Source organism: Haemaphysalis longicornis, unplaced genomic scaffold, assembly GCF_048455015.1.
Source record: "Haemaphysalis longicornis isolate Haplotype H1 unplaced genomic scaffold, Haemaphysalis longicornis Haplotype H1 scaffold_11, whole genome shotgun sequence".
NCBI lineage: Eukaryota > Metazoa > Arthropoda > Arachnida > Ixodida > Ixodidae > Haemaphysalis > Haemaphysalis longicornis.
The window spans coordinates 115473272-115488912 of record NW_027526214.1 but is presented as its reverse complement, the minus strand read 5'-3'; the positions used below and the strand labels follow the sequence as shown (position 1 = coordinate 115488912).

General features: G+C 42.6%; 1 protein-coding gene across 3 annotated transcripts; it reads right to left on the bottom strand.

The window, feature by feature from the left end:
* Window positions 1–351: 351 nt before the first annotated feature.
* LOC144160981 (uncharacterized) lies at window positions 352–15110 on the bottom strand. 3 transcript variants are annotated; one of them, XM_077692047.1, is made up of 12 exons: window positions 15061–15110; window positions 13234–13302; window positions 12767–12884; window positions 12316–12622; window positions 11010–11376; window positions 9626–9799; window positions 9413–9515; window positions 7510–7593; window positions 6945–7187; window positions 3443–3614; window positions 1964–2112; window positions 352–1228 (listed from the first exon to the last, which is right to left on the bottom strand). In XM_077692047.1, the coding sequence occupies exons 1-12, from the start codon at window positions 15088–15090 to the stop codon at window positions 1029–1031; spliced, it is 2016 nt and encodes a 671-aa protein (XP_077548173.1). In that variant the 5' UTR covers window positions 15091–15110; the 3' UTR covers window positions 352–1028. The 3 variants fall into 3 exon arrangements, 2 of the variants coding, with proteins under 2 accessions (XP_077548173.1, XP_077548174.1); XM_077692048.1 differs by having other exon boundaries at window positions 12316–12505; XR_013320461.1 differs by having other exon boundaries at window positions 1087–1228; window positions 1964–2063.
* Between the last annotated feature and the right edge of the window lie 531 nt (window positions 15111–15641).

The following is a 15641-nucleotide window of genomic DNA, read 5'->3' as shown; positions in this document are numbered from 1 at the left end:
TGCCTTGCGAGTTGCACAGGTAAGACAGCTAGCAAAGGGGCAGGTCCAAAGTGCTTTATTATGGGATTCAATAAGAACATTTTATTCTTTATTTATCCATGCATTTTATGTTTCCACAATCTAGAACAAGGCTGGTCAAGACAAGAAGCACACTTAAGAACGTGATACAGAACTGAAACCATGACGTAATAACAACATAGCTTATATTTACTTAAAAGTGTAAACCAACCTACACTCGCATATAGCTAATTGTCAGTGCATTTTAATACATGCCTAGTATAGTAATTAGCCAGCAAGTGTGAAATATTGACTGATTCTATTGTACTGTAAAGTGCATAGCTAACTTCAATTACTTTCAGGAAGTATCGCTTCACGGCATACAGGCTCTTCACGCGCTGGTGTTGGGGCAGGCTCGGAACAGCCAATCGAGTCGTGCTACCAGCATGTGTGGTGGGCCACATACGACAACACTTCCCTTCAGCGTCATATGTGGGCTTCCAGTATCCAGTGCTATAAGGCTCGGACACCAAGGTAAGATCTTTCTTTTTCAGTATAAGCAGCTCCTGTGCATACAAAAGGGCACCCATTGTGCTGGTGTAGTTTTTTCAGTTGGCTTAAATTACGTTTTTCAGTTGGCTTAAATTTCGGCTGCTTAACAGGCACGGTAGCTCAGTAAAAGGGAGGTCTTGAGAACTGCTATTTTCTGGTTGAGACGCAAAAAATATAAGAAAAATTTAGGCTTATACAGCTCTGCTGTAAAAAGGTCCACATTGTACACAGCAGCAGAACCTTGCTGAAAGCTTGCCGAGCTCAAGGGTGCGGGTTTGATTCCTGGCCGCGGCGGCCGCTTTCCAGATAGAGGCGAAAAGTGAAAGCGCCCGTGTGTTCTAGATTTCGGCACACATTGAAGATCCCCAGGTGGTCAAACTTTTTCCGGTGCCCTCCACTACGGCACTCCTAATCGCATGTGTAGTGTAGGTGCGTTAAACCCACCAATGAAACGATCAAATCAATCAACATGATGAAAGCTAGTGCTCCACCAAGGCCTCCACAATGGGTTCTTGTGGTGCATATCGACTAGTATACTCAGTGATGAGTGCTTCCTTTGCTGGCCGGTCGTATGCATCGGTCATGTGCCGCTTCCTAGACGTGCTGCTCGCAACACTTTCCCTGAGCGTGGTGGCCTCGCAACGCATGGCCACGTCGTTCACGAGCCTGCAGACATAACCTTGCAAAAGAAAAAATAAGACAGCACTTCAGTGTTGCAGCTCTCAGCACAAATTAACATCAAGTGTGTTATTAAAAATGCATCTTGAATGGCAGCGTAATAGTAAAGGTAGTACAAAATGGTATTGCTTCCTTGTAATTGTTATCGGCTCTCCCTAAGTGTTGTTTTCACCAGGCTTCAGATAATTTTTCGGTACAACTGACGTGGTTAAGAAAGGCAGGGTTTCTGGAGTGTGTTCTTTGCAGACAAACCAGTCGCTGTATAAATATAAGATTGTTGGAACACAAAAACTCACTCAAACACGAGACGTATTCACACATCACCAGGCATCCTTCTGAACACGGGTGCATTCCGCTTTTTCATGATACCAACATCCTTTCGGTGCATGGCAATCAGATCACTAGGAAGTCATTGAGGCATGTCATATTAGGAAAAGGGGGAATGTGCACATTAGCGAGCAGTCGAAAACACTGCAGGAACAAGAATTTTTGTTTTGGATCAGTTTGTTATTATCTAGTTGTGCGTCATGATGTAAGAGGATGTGGGTTCGGTCGTAGTAGTTATGTTTGTTTTGTGTTTTCCATAAAATTTGTTGTGAGTGCAGCGTGATACTGTCGCAAGAGGTCTTTTCCTTGCATTTGTCTGTTGTGCTGCCTTTTAACGTGGGTAAGCAGTACCAAGTTGCCCACATGTTGGTCCTTTTACAGTTGTTATGAAAAAGCTGGGCTCACGTACCAAATGTCGGCTTGGTTTTCAATGGAGAAACAAAGAAGTGCCCTGGCCGGGGTCGCGACATCTTCACCTTGTATTTCTTTTTCCCTTTCTTGGTCTTGGCCTGCGGCCGCAAGGCATTTTCATTATAGTGCAGCACAGCCAATTGTGTCCTGAAAATAGCAGAAACGGTGCAAAAAAAGTGTACTTGTAAAAATTCTCTTACTGGAGGTTGTTTGCAGGGCTTAATTTCAATCACTGTTCTGAGACTAATGAAACTCAAACACCTTCAATCTAGATGCATTGCTGTTGCAAACAATATTAGGAATAATGCAGAAAAAACTACAGATTAAAGTTCTGGGTCGTTAATGCAGTACTAATCGAAAAACAGTGCATGAAACAAGTCAAAGTATGAATGATAAAGAAAGGGAAAATTTGTTAGTCTCATTTCTGAAACCCCCTTTTTTATTCTCAGCCGTATTTGAAAAAAATTAGTGGCATCACAGCCTTGTTCTCGATTCCCGAAACCATTTGGCAACCCAGAAAGTGTTACAAAATTAAGTCTTACAAACAGGTATCAAATGTTTGAAGCTCGGTAGTTGGTTCTATGTTATAACTAACTCCAGAACCCTCAACTGACAATTCATTCGAGTTCCAGAGCAATGAAAAAAAAAGAGTTTAAACTCGCAGTATCTGGATGAGAATGTGCCTTTTTTTCAGCCTAGCCTTGAAAGATGAAAATTTAATCATTACGATAAGTTTCTTCTAAACGGATGTATCCACGTTTCTTCTAAACGGATGTATCCACGAATGTATCCAATCTTACAAATTATGTACTGTGTACACTTACTTTTCAGTGCAAAAATGTGTAGCTGGAAACACTCCATAAGATTAAACAGCATGCGATATAGATAACGGACATTACTATTTTGACAAAAGGCCCCAAAATCTTGCCTTAGAATTGTGGGCAAATGCATAGACTCTGCATTTGCAAACTCTGTTGTTCTGATGTCTGTGACTTCATAAATAACAAAGGTGACACCTTGAAGCCTTTCTATGACTTTTGAAAACAGCCTCGTATTATATAATCAGTGTGCCGTGTGCTTTCATCACAAGACATTCAAGTTGAATCGTTTTGACTGACTGATTCCAGGCACCCACTAACAATCCTTGTGTTGAATAGCTTGATAGAACAGTTCAAATTCAGTTTCTCTAGCATGTAGTGACTTATGCTGATGCTGATGAACGTGATAACTTTTGACACGTAATAAAGGTCAATTGGTGCCATTGTATTAAGAGTAGATTGATGCATGGTGAAGCACAATTCTCATTATCAGAAGAAGGAATTTTCACCCGAAATAACAGGCTTTTAAACACGTGTATCCCCATGAAGGTGCGACAGGACTGGGTAATAAGCTTGAATTATCAAAAATTTTAAATTAACCATTTGTGAACTGGCAAGCTTTTCTACTCTATAAGGGCAAGTTGATATTTTTGAATTACCTTGCTGCCATTCCCTCTTCCGAAAATGCTATTGCCTTGGGTGCAAAACGAATTATCAGGCTATTGAATGATTCCAGTGCGTAAGTCTGTACAGTTGGAGACAATTGCTGCAGATCACTGAGGAGGCGGGGGTTCTGCAAAATCGCTCGCAGCTTCAGAAAAGCAGGCGAATCTGTTGGAAGAAAATTGTTCACACATTTCTTATGGCCTCCATCACTAATTAGGTAATCAGAACTATTATTGCCATGCAAAAACTTCAGAACAATGTTGCTGCATAGTCACATACAGGGTTCTCCCCAGAAATTTATGAGATGTGGGCATTTTAAGAACGGGGAGGGGGGAGGGTGGCAAGAAGTTAAGGAATTTCAAATTTTTATCACCAATACGGAACAACTGGCTCGGGCATCTTCGGACTGCCATGTGGTGAAAAGTGAAAGCTGCTAAACAAAATAAGAAAGTGATAAGTGGAAGCATCTACTCCAAGGTTTGCTTGCAGCTGGAAATCTGAGACTTCAAAGTTCATGCTCCTTCTCACATAACCAGATGGCAAAAAGTGCGGCCCGCTGCTGCCAGCATTATGACACACGCGAGAGAAGTTGCCATACTGCTAGCTCTCATGTTAATCGGACATTCATGATTCTGTTTGAATTCAGTAATTTAAGACAAGCAGCACAACAAGAGTTCATTTGATGTGAATCTCATCAATCTGCTCTGCAGTGCAGACCTAATACAATGACAACAATTATTGCAGACCAGGCACCACACGAGTCCACTGTATGTCAAGATGACTTCGAAGGTGAGCACAGACTTGACATTTTTCTGGAAGGGATATGAGCTGCCAACTATGCACTGCCATTGTGGGCAAGGTAGACATGAGCTTTATGCGGTTTTAACTAACAGACTCCTCAATGTCACATTTGTAGTGGCACGCAATTATTCGAAAATTTTAAACGCTGAAGCAAATAATGCAATATGTGATTCTGCTTCGAAGTGAGCAGCACTATTACAAAGTTTCAAATAGTATTTAAAATAAGGTTCAAAACACGAGGGAACAGTTGTTTCAATAATTTCTACGTTTGCCACCTGGCTGGTTTTTGATCAGCAAGCCTTCGTTTGCATGCATACACTGCTGTTGTCAGTGACCGACTATAAACTTAAAATAAGTACCTCAGCTGGTATAACCCAACCTACTGTAAAATTAAAATAAGTACCAGAGCTGTTACAACCTAACTGAATGTTTACCAACTAACATTAACCATGCCAGGCATACAGCTGTCTTCTGTGGTAACTACTTTATATATCGTCTTAATTTACTACTGCACATCCATGACGGTTGGTGCCGTGAACTGCACAGCCCGACACCAGGACAAAAAAATTAAAGGCATAAGGCAGTAGTTTGGAATGTTTTGCCTAAATCTTGCCCTAGATTACACTAACCTCCCAATTCATTGTCAAAGTTTAATTTTTCCTTTCCTGTTCGAAGCTGCAGGTCTTCTTTTTAGCAAAAGGTGGCAACAAAAGATGGGCTTTGCCATCATTTGTTACATTTGTTTGCCTGATTTTGTATTTATTTCTAATTTGCACTTTGGAGCTAAACGGCAACTGAAGTGTCACCCCCACATGTACTTTTTTTTAACAAGATGGCATCCTAATGAACCCGGATAGATAAAATGTTGACTCGTCGCAAAAAAGACCAAATGGCCCGGAAAACCATGTGCAAAATGCATCCTTTGCAACAAGTTCAATGAGTTAGGGACAGGATGTATCGCACTTCGAGGCCGAATGATCGACCGCTGCAAACATCATGCGACAAGCTTTCCCACACTACAGTGGTGACGTGCAGGTAAATGACTAACAGAAAGTGTTACTGGGGAACGCATTGTTATTTCTCAGCATTATGCCAACTACACCCTCGTGCGCGGAAAAACAGCTTTCTTTCCTGCATGCCCTGGTGCTTCTCTTCTCACATCCTGATAAAGTGGTCACACCCAAGCCGCCCTGGTCAACACTTTCTAGATAAGGAAGCCCAGCTCTAGTCCCCAAGCTCCCAGTTGTTTGAGCAAATGAAGTGCAAAGTTTATCTTTTCTTTCTAAAACTGTAAAGTCCCTTCTGTTCTTTTATTGCCACATTAGAAAAGTGCTGAACTTCTCTCGCTTCGCACTTGCAGACACCAAGATAAAGCTTTCGTGACAAAAAGGCGTCATTCGCAAAGCTGACCAGACCATGTTTGTTTATCATGCACTTAGACAAATTTTAGCCTCAGCTCTTTGTATATGTTTAATTAGGCATGAAATGCCCTTCATGAAATCCATATTTCAGATACTTGTGCGTGCATGTGCGGTCAAATTTTATAATTTTCAGTGCAAATGATTTCTCAAAATAAAATTACGCATTGTTACTGTGAAGCGAACACACGGGCAAGTGCAAAGTGGAGATTATACTACCTGGCCGTGAAGGCAGGCTGACGGAGCTTTAAAGGTCAGGCTAATTTGTCATGGCATGTGCTGCTGAAGTTTTCTTCCTAAAACTGACATGAATGTTCATGATACTTATAAAGAAATGTTTAATTTTGCCTGGTCAGAATATGAACCCTATGATTACGCTAACACTGAAACACTTGTTGAGGTCACCACATAAGATGAAATTTATCCCCATATAAAGTACACTGCCGTCAATAAAGGTAAAACCTGTGGGATAGCTTCTGTATGTTTGTGTTATGTCATTAACAATGTTGCAAACCCTTTAAAATGAGCCTCTAAATTTTGTACAGGCTACTATTACTGAAGCATGTTTGACAAATTGTAAATTTTCAGTTTTTTTATTGGCTTCCTAAATATTCATTTTGTTTAAAAAAATTTTTGATTCACAACTATTCAAACCGAACAATAACAGCACGAGTGGCACCTGCACTGCATTATTCTTTTCTCGTTTTTTTCATTATTATTATTTTCAGTTTTCGAGCCGTGCAAAGTATCAGTTTTTAGTTTCCACTGAAGTGTAATAGTTGTTGCATGGTTTTTATGATGAGTGCATGTTACTACGCTTTTTCGCGGCCATGAGAAAGTTGATCAGGGTTTTACCATTTTCCCTTCCAATTTGCTCCTATGTATACGCATATCCCTTAGGTGGCCCCTGTGCTCAAAGAAAGCTCCTAGCTTTTGATTCAGCCTTAGGCCTGTCTTTTACTACATGGCCTGATGGCCTCCTTGCCATTTCCATCACCCTAGAATAACCAACTAAAGAAAGCTAAAGAAAGAAACTGGAAGCTTTGAATGAAGTCCTTTAAGTATGTCCTTGTTGATCTTGATGTCGTAGTAAATACGAACTCTACAAATCTACTACACCTGCTACTCATCCGTAGAGGCCAAATTTATCGGCCATACATATTTATATGGTGTGGTTGCAAAATAGTTGCCGCCACCGTGGCCATCTTTAGCGAACTTGAAGTCGGGGAAAAGCCTGCATTGCCAAAGCAAAGATTATTGCAGTGCAGCGATTCACCTGGTCTCATCCATTGTCTATCTTCAAGGGGCTCATGTAGGCATTCGGAGAATGGCCCCTGATGCCCCACATGCTTGTTGCACACGTGGTTGAGTAGGCTGCCCCAGATGCTCAGGATGAGCTCTCCATCCCCATCGCCCATAGCTGCCGTCCAGTACAAGTGATTCTTGATGGCCTCAATCCAAAGCTGTATGGAGCTACAGCCTTTTGATTTGGCTGCAAGCTTGAGCTTCTTCTTGAGGCCTGAGACAAACAGTACACAGTCTTAATTAACTGAAATCGAGGGTTGGACGGAAGCCCATCTGGTCAAGAAAACACAGGACAACAATAAAAACTGGCACCGACCAAGAATGTTTAAAATCCAAAAAAGACGTTTTGACTCCTGTACGGGGGCCTTGTTCACAATAAAAACTGGCACCGACCAAGAATGTTTAAAATTGAACAAGGCACCCGTACTGGAGCCAAAACGTCTTTTTTGGATTTTAAACATTCTTGGTCGGTGCCAGTTTTTATTGTTGTCCTGTGTTAATTAATTGATGACTTAGTAGCAGGATCTCCCCCTCACCTTTAGCAATGTGCCACACATCAAAAAAGTGTCTCATGTTTGGCTTTTTCTGCCTGCACAATGTTCTTATAGCAGGGTGGCGATCTGAAATGCATAATAAAAAATGAGAATTATGCCGATATCTAAATGAATTTAGATATATGAAACATGCAAAAATACTTGAGGCATTTTTGCATGTATTTTTGAGGTATTTTGCATGTATTTTTAACAAAACTGCACCTCTCATAAACAATACACTCGATTTTTATTTCAATTCCCAAATGAAGTATTTACTTTTGTAGAGCGCTCAACTTAGTTTACTTGAAAGTAGAATGTTTCCAACAGCACCTGTCTCTGGTGAAAGTAGAAAAAAGCGGTGGATAGATAACTTTTTTTGTGTTTTAGTGCACCATTTAGCTCTGGAAGGTGGCTTATAGTTTAAGATCCCTATTATCATTCGATTCTTGATGTGCAGCAAGGCGAAAAATACTGAGCTGATATTCACGAAGCTGTTTGCACGTAATGTGTAGTAAAAATAGTGATTGATCTCCACCCGCGTGCGGTTTATTCTGTAAAAATAGAGCGATGTGATAGCCGAGGCGCCGGCTAACCAAAAATGCTTTTCGAAGTCGTGCAAGCAACTTAGCTTTGTAAATCAGGGACGGCTTTTTTACTCGCAATGCCAAGGATTGCTACAACAGCAGTTGTTCTGATGGAAAAATAACTGTCATATGGTCTACTTCATCTCGATTGATAGCAACGCGATGTCGGAATCGCGCCTAACTCCATTATCTTGGGCAAACATTAGTGAAGTTCTGTGGAAATAACAGTGCTAAACGAGACGCTTAAAACGGCTCTGAGCGGCAGCCGGTCCTAGCGCGGTAGCTTCCGTTCCATCACGTACTATCGGCGTCAAATGAAACTCGAACACAGAAATGTGAACCAGAACGTGCAAAATTGAAAAATACTGTTCGTGGAGTTCATATAATGACTTGCTATTGATATGTTGGGAAATCCACTTTTCCCAGCTTTGTTTTTGTAACTAAGCCACGCGTCATTTTAGCTTGCATGCAAAGAAATCGCGCTATTTGTGTGTTCAGGTTCATATTTTCGTGTTCGCGTTTCATTTGACGCCGATAGTACGTCACGTCTGGCCGCTGGTAATGGCCGCCTTTTGTATCCAGTTTCGATTCCGCTAACGCAAATGTCGTGAGCCGTTTGCGTCGCAAGTTAATGTTTGAAACGTAGCATTTTGCATTTCGCATTCTTTTTACGTTTTAACGTGTACTATTAGGAGACATTATTTTTACGTTGTCGGAAATTTGAGTGAAGTTGGCCTTTAAAGGACCCCTGCAACGCTTTTCTTTGAGGTACAGGCTGTACGTCTGTTCTCATTTTCAAATTTAAAAATGCAAGAAAATGCAAGGTTGCTCTCTCGTGACTTGCTACCCAGCAAGTCGGGCAACTGGACTAACTGACCTCGCCTGCCCATTACACATCTTTCTAGAAACTCTGCGATTTTCAACTACCTGCTCATTGCTGTTCACATGGGTGTTACCTAGCTTCTGGTATTTCAGTAATGTGGGAGCTCAAAAATTCACTGATTCAAGAGACTGTCAAAGCCTATGAAATTTATAACATCACGTGTGGTTCAACGACATCAACAAATCCAAAATTACATTTAGACAACTCATCAGCATGTGCCAAATTTCCTACTTCTGTTATATACTGGGTAAGCTTATTCCACTTTACCCGTTAACACTTTAACTGCTGGGGCATTTATGGTCTTTGTATGCCTTGACCTTTTATTAATAAATTTCCAGCTCTGAGTAATGCATCATCCTGTATGTGCTTTCACAAGAATTGTGATGTAAATGTTATTCTAAGAAATGTGCATTTTATAGGGAGGCATTAAGAATGTTACCTGTAGTTAGAGAACGTATGGCGACACCCTGCTCCTCCAGTTTTACCATGGACCTGACTAGCCCTTCTTTCTCCATCGCCACGCTGTTTGGCACACTTGCTGACTGGGAATGAAAAAAAAGCATTTATAGCATTAAAATGGTTCATGTGTACTTTCATAGGATGTATGTGCAAAGCGTGCAAGTAAAGTTTCTGTATGGTCATGTTCTCTTACCTCTTTAACCCTGATCTGCTCGCAGTGGATGATGCGGTTGAGCTGTGTGCAGAGGAGACTGTATGTGCAATACTTTGCACTGTAGCCCGGGGAATCGCAGCGGCCATCCCCTGCCAGGTCCACTGCCGTGCCAGCAACCCTCCGCACCAGCTGGTCCTGTTGCTCCTGATAAAGCTAATTGAAAGAATGCACCCATCTCTGTGAGAATTGGCACTTCAAAACAAGTGTGGGCATGTGAGAATGCCACTGGGAAGACAGATTTACTACTGCACTGTTTGCCAGTTTGTTAGCTGTGCTTTTTTAGGGCCTGTTTTGTAGAAAATGCAGCCTTGCAAGGACGTGTACTTTTCAAATGCCTTTCTAAGTAGCGGCTTTTAGTCTTCGTGATATTTTTCTTTCCAGCCTCATAGGATAAGGCTATATCATCACTTCATGGATACATGTTTCACCGGTTTTAGATGCATGGCATTTATAAAGCAAGCAACACTCATTTTATGTCACGTTTGCAACCAGTGCACATGTTCATTTGTTCGCATGCACACAGCTCAAAAGTGGGAATAGGATCAATCTGTAAAGGCAATATTTCTCAGATGGTAAGGTGGCAAGTTGTCACAATCATTGCAGAGCAGAGGGTCTTGCTCGAGATGAAAGAGAAAATCTTGAAGCAGGTTGAATGTTAAAATAGGCGAACACAACCTGTCGGAACTTAGTGCTACATGCAACCTAGACTGATGCATGAATAAAGCCGGGTCCCCTTCAGGGATTGCGAAAGCAGTGGGTGAGCACTATCGGAAAGCTGACAAGGAAAAAGCCAGCTTTGTTAGCAGAACAAGGGGTATGCATGGCGAGTGAACTATAGCAAACTCAAGCCAGTTTTGTATTTTTCCTATTACTCAATTTTTCCTCATCAATATATTGGTGTTTCTCCTGTTTTTGTGTCTAGGTGTTTCTTCTTGCTTTCATTTCTTTACAAGTTGTTTCTTGGTGCATAATATTCAGCCTCAACTGTTTTTCTGCTGTAAACATATGGGGCGAAATTTGTATGTGCGTGGAACAATAAAAAAGCCTCTGAAAATGAACTAGATGTTGTAACATGCTTCAATTACTTGTTGCGAGCCCTGTTAAATGTAGTGCTGATGAAGGAAAATGGGGCCCTGATGCTTCCAAATCCATCTTAGGGATGATTGAAAATCTGCACTTGTGTTTTGGGCACAGGTGTACATACTTAGCTCTCCTCTGGCAGTTTCCTGTTGATGGTAGCCAAGCCTTAATGTGCTGAGAGCACAGACATGACAGCCAGCTGTGCAGGCAAATGCATTTGTGCACAGGGTGGGCAGTAATCTGCTCTAACTGAACGCAACTGCAGCATGCCGTAATTTTTTACCTTTTTCACAGCAGGTAGCAAGTAGCCCCTTTGATAGTTGAAGTATGTCCTCTCCGTGATGGTTTGTATTTTGATAGATTGGAGAGCTCTCAAAGAGGCAGCCACAGGACAGCCGGAGAAAAGGATGGCCGCTGCCAGGAGCACATTGCCAGCTGCTTTGTCGCCCAGCAAGGGCTGGCTCTGCCATGTGGTGCCAGGGCATGTCGGGTCAGGGCATTTACTGTTTACCCGGACCATGGAGCCCAGCACCTTGAAGTCGTTCTGGCAGGGCTTGTGACAGATGCGGCACACAGCAAGCAGTTCCCTTAAGTTGCTTTCGAATACCAGGAACTTCCGCTGATCTTGCGGTGTTTGCTCTGCCTGGTCACTGCAAGATGTAATGAACCGGTTATGAGCCAAAGAATTCCATATGCCGGCAACCTTTGGACTATCTTAGCTTGCCTTTGTTTTGGTTAATCAATGCCATAATTTTTTTCTCATTAGTGCCTCAATGCATGTAGCGTCTAAAACACTGCGGCTTCGTGAAAAACCATTTTGTTCTTGCCCGGATCTTGGTACACATCGAAAATTTCAGAGAGAATATGCCCTTACTGTCCCCAAAGAGCATGCAGCAGGTATTCCTTGTTGGCAATCATTTTGATTTCCAATTACACCCCACATATTTTTTGCTATTTCTTCAACTTGCAACTACATAAATGATTTCTTTCTTTGTTAAGTAAAAAATACCTTTTTGAAGGGACCATGCAGGCAACACATATCCTTGTTTTATATTTAAAAGTATCAGCCTTTCGTCACTCACTCAACCTCATTCTTGACCCAAAGGACTGTTTTTACGTCAAATGTTGGAAATATCGACCAACTTTCAAATCTTTTATTACACAATGTTGGCATTGATGTCATTGGTGCGGCACCAAAAGCAGAATATTCAGTGTTTCAACTGTACGCTGGAATTCAAGCGCTGTCATCGAATGAACAAGAGGCCGCACTATATTTACACAGCCGTGTTTTTTGGCTTTACCTTTGTTGGCGGCTCCCGCTAATCTGTACAAACTAGGTCCTACGCCATGCAGAAGGCAGTTCAAGTTAAAGAAAGTGTCTGGCGAGTGGCTACTCTTTCCCCCTGATTCCTTTATGACCTAGCTTGATTGAAGTTTGCATTAAAATTGACAGTTATTCTAGTGCGGCAATTTTCTGCATGAAGCAAGCTATTGTTTCGTCTTCATGGTTCCTCTGAAAGCAAGCACTAGTGCGGTTTCTGCTTAAAGCTAATGTGCACAGTACAAGGAGGGAAGGGTTAATGACATACCTGGCAAAGCTCAGTTCAGCAGTTAGGTGAAATGTGGCATCGCTTTCTGCTCCTGGCTCCTGCTCGTCGACCTCCATTGTTATGTCATCCGTTAGAGAACGCTCCACTTCTGGCAGCTGATCCTCACCCAGTTCCATTGCGTCTGCAGGCAGAGGGGTTGACTGACGTTCAGGCTGGAAGTCTGGGGGTACTGGTAAGGGAGAAGCATCCGCTGTTTGTGCTTCTTTTCTTGCCAGAAAAGATGGACGCTCGTCGGTCTGCGTCCCCACTGCAACCCGAACCTTGGCCTCCAGGTTCACCTGCGTGGCTGTTGGTTAAATTAAATTACTGCACCGAAAACACAGCTAACTGCTTGGTTTCGCTGTTGTGGCATTTTTCAACCATCTATTAAATTGTTTCTCTGCATTCAAGCACTCCATGCAAGAGGTGTGGCCAATGGGGTCCTGCTTACCATTGTTCTTTGTTGAACCTTGCTGCTCAGTCTGTGTGGAAGCTTCCCATTGAAACACAGCAGTTTGTGTAGCTGTTGTATGCAGTGGTGGGTGGCAGGCACATTGGCAAGCTGGTGGCTGCAAAGCAGTTCATTTATTGTAATCAGTTATTTAATGAGCTCAGTTAGTAATATGGTCCCAGTTTGGGAGCATTGTGCCCAGAATGAAAGGGCGTGTCCTATTATCAAGACTTGTGATAGCTTGTGCAGCTCAATCGACTAAACTTTGAAGGAACAGCGATTCTGTGGTGATGGCTTTAATACCCATCCATATACAGTGAAGCTGTATATGGATGGGGTTGCATGCATTTTTCTGGTTCACCAATAAAACCACACTCGACACCTCTTTGAGGATCTTCCTCCACTGAGAGGAACGGATCCCCCTAGTTGGTATTCGGCACTTTTGATGTTTTTCTCGAATAACTCACAGTAGGCATCGGTTCAGGTGAAGTGATACCAGGAGTTGCCGAGGTCGATGGCCTCTGCATGGTGGGTGGCTGTAACAAGGATGTTTAATGCACCATTAGGTTCTAGTTTCTGTTCAGTGTTTATTCTAGAGCAATATTGTTTGTTCCTCTGACTATGTTGACCACTCATCATCTTGTCCATTGAAGCCGTGGCTATGTAGATCATTTAAGGGGCCTAAAAAATTCTTCATACATAATTTAAGGGTTCCAGCTTCCGGGCCACTATGTACAGTCATGGACAAATGAAACGTGAACACAAAAACATGAACCAGAACACAGAGATAGCGTGATTTCTTTCAATACAAGTGAATTGTTGCGTGGCTTTATTACAGTAACAAAGATTGAAAATTTGTCTTTCCAAATATACCACTAGCAAGCGTTTATTTTTTATCCACTATACATATTTGATTTTGCGTGTTCCGTTTCACATTTTCATGTTCCCATTTCATTTGTCCATGGCTATACAAGGACTTGGTGTACAATGACCGAATAATCAAGTGAAGCTTGCATACCTCTGCAAATTAAAAGAGCTATTCAAAGGGGTATTCCCTATGCAGCATATGCCAGTGCTATGCATGTTTTCTCTATGCAATGAAGGGGTGGTGCAAGCCTGGGGTTGCCAAGGACAAGGAAACAAGTATTTTTTTTTTTTTGCCTTGAGGCGACGACTAAGGTGACTGACTCATTGTAGCTCCGTCATGAGGAGTAGAAAACAGCAGATGCACATTCATAAAAATACATCTGGAAAATGTTTTCCCAGCAATCACACTCGACTTGGGTGTGTTAACTGCATGGCAAGAAATTTCAAACGTAATCCTCATACACAAAAGAGGCTCCCCCTCATTAAAATTTTTTTTTGGTAATGGTGTCGAACACCGTAATTTGTGCTTTCAGAATTGGTCACTAGTTCCTCTGGTTAGTAGGCTTTCTCCCGGGCAATTTCAGTCTTTGCTGGATAATGTTTGTCTCGTGCGTTCTCATTTCAATCTTAATATTACGTCTTTTTTTAGATAAAAAGCTCCCTTACTCCACATGCAAACCCAGAAAATGCCTCGTCCCTCATCAACCTTCTCGCTGCTCAGTAAAAATATAGTCAGTGCATCGATGGTCCAGGGGTATAGAGGGAAAAAGCGTACACCACGAGAAAAGAGAGACGGGGGGAAGAAATACCTATTTCCAGAATGCTACGAAGAGCGATTTCACTGCTTCTAGGTTGGCGACAGTGCTGAGAAGCGTTAGAAAAGAGAGACGGGGGGAAGAAATACCTATTTCCAGAATGCTACGAAGAGCGATTTCACTGCTTCTAGGTTGGCGACAGTGCTGAGAAGCGTTCTGATGAAATTGTGCACTTGTTCATCATACATACTCAGCGAAAAAGTGGAGCTATGACTTGACAAGGTTCTCTCAACCATGGTATTTTTTTTCTTACATTTATCTTGCTTACAGCAAGTTTAGAGTAGTTGGTATTTTTCACAGCAAGCACTATAATGGGAAATTTTCGCTAACAACCGTTTTCACGAAGACATTTTTTTAATTCGCCCACTTACCTAAAAAATGTAAACACGGCAGTGTGCCTGAGGGCATGCTGTATATAAAAAACTTAAAATAAAAAAAACTATCAAGAAACTAAAAAATACAAGTCGTTTCAATTTTCTCAAGCCCCTGTTCGGAGATTAACACGGCTTAGCTCATGCCCGCAAGTATTTCACTGTTCGTACCCAGAAGGGCATTTTCATAGGTGACATTCATGCATAGCAAAAAAGTTTCTCGCTACAAAGGAGTGCTTACCGGCACGGGAGGAAGGTGCAGCGTCGGCATCGCCGTTGGTCTCAAAAGCACTCTGCCGGCGAATCCCATGGATTTCACCAACTCCGGGCTTCCTTGGTAAGCTTCGGCAGCAAAGTGCCGCCCACAAACGTAGACGCTCTTTCGTTTGTCCGTCACTGATAGCCCGATACGCAGTAGCCATGCTTGCCGCCGTTCGCTGTCGTTCAGTAAACTATATAGCACTTGAGTATCTGGCCCTTCGCTGGCTTTGCAGCCAAGGACTGCACAGCGACGTTTCGGTGGGCTCATGGAAAATGCGCTTCCCTCGCATTGAGTACGTGGCCAGCGTCAGCGCACAACTGATGCTTCCTCTCTGAAGGTGTGCGGAGCAAGTAGATCTCGGAGGCTCGTACGTCGCTCTTCGCGTATCACGGCGTTGCAGCGGTTGCTATCGGCGGCACGTGACTTTTTATCGGCGGCGAACTCGCAGCCGCGCGGGGAGGATTGTGCGATGGTTCCCTTTGATGCACCCCGCACTGTTTATCGAAAAAGCGCTGTCTCAGATGTAGCCCCGCTGCAGTGCCGGCTGTTATTTTGCAGCG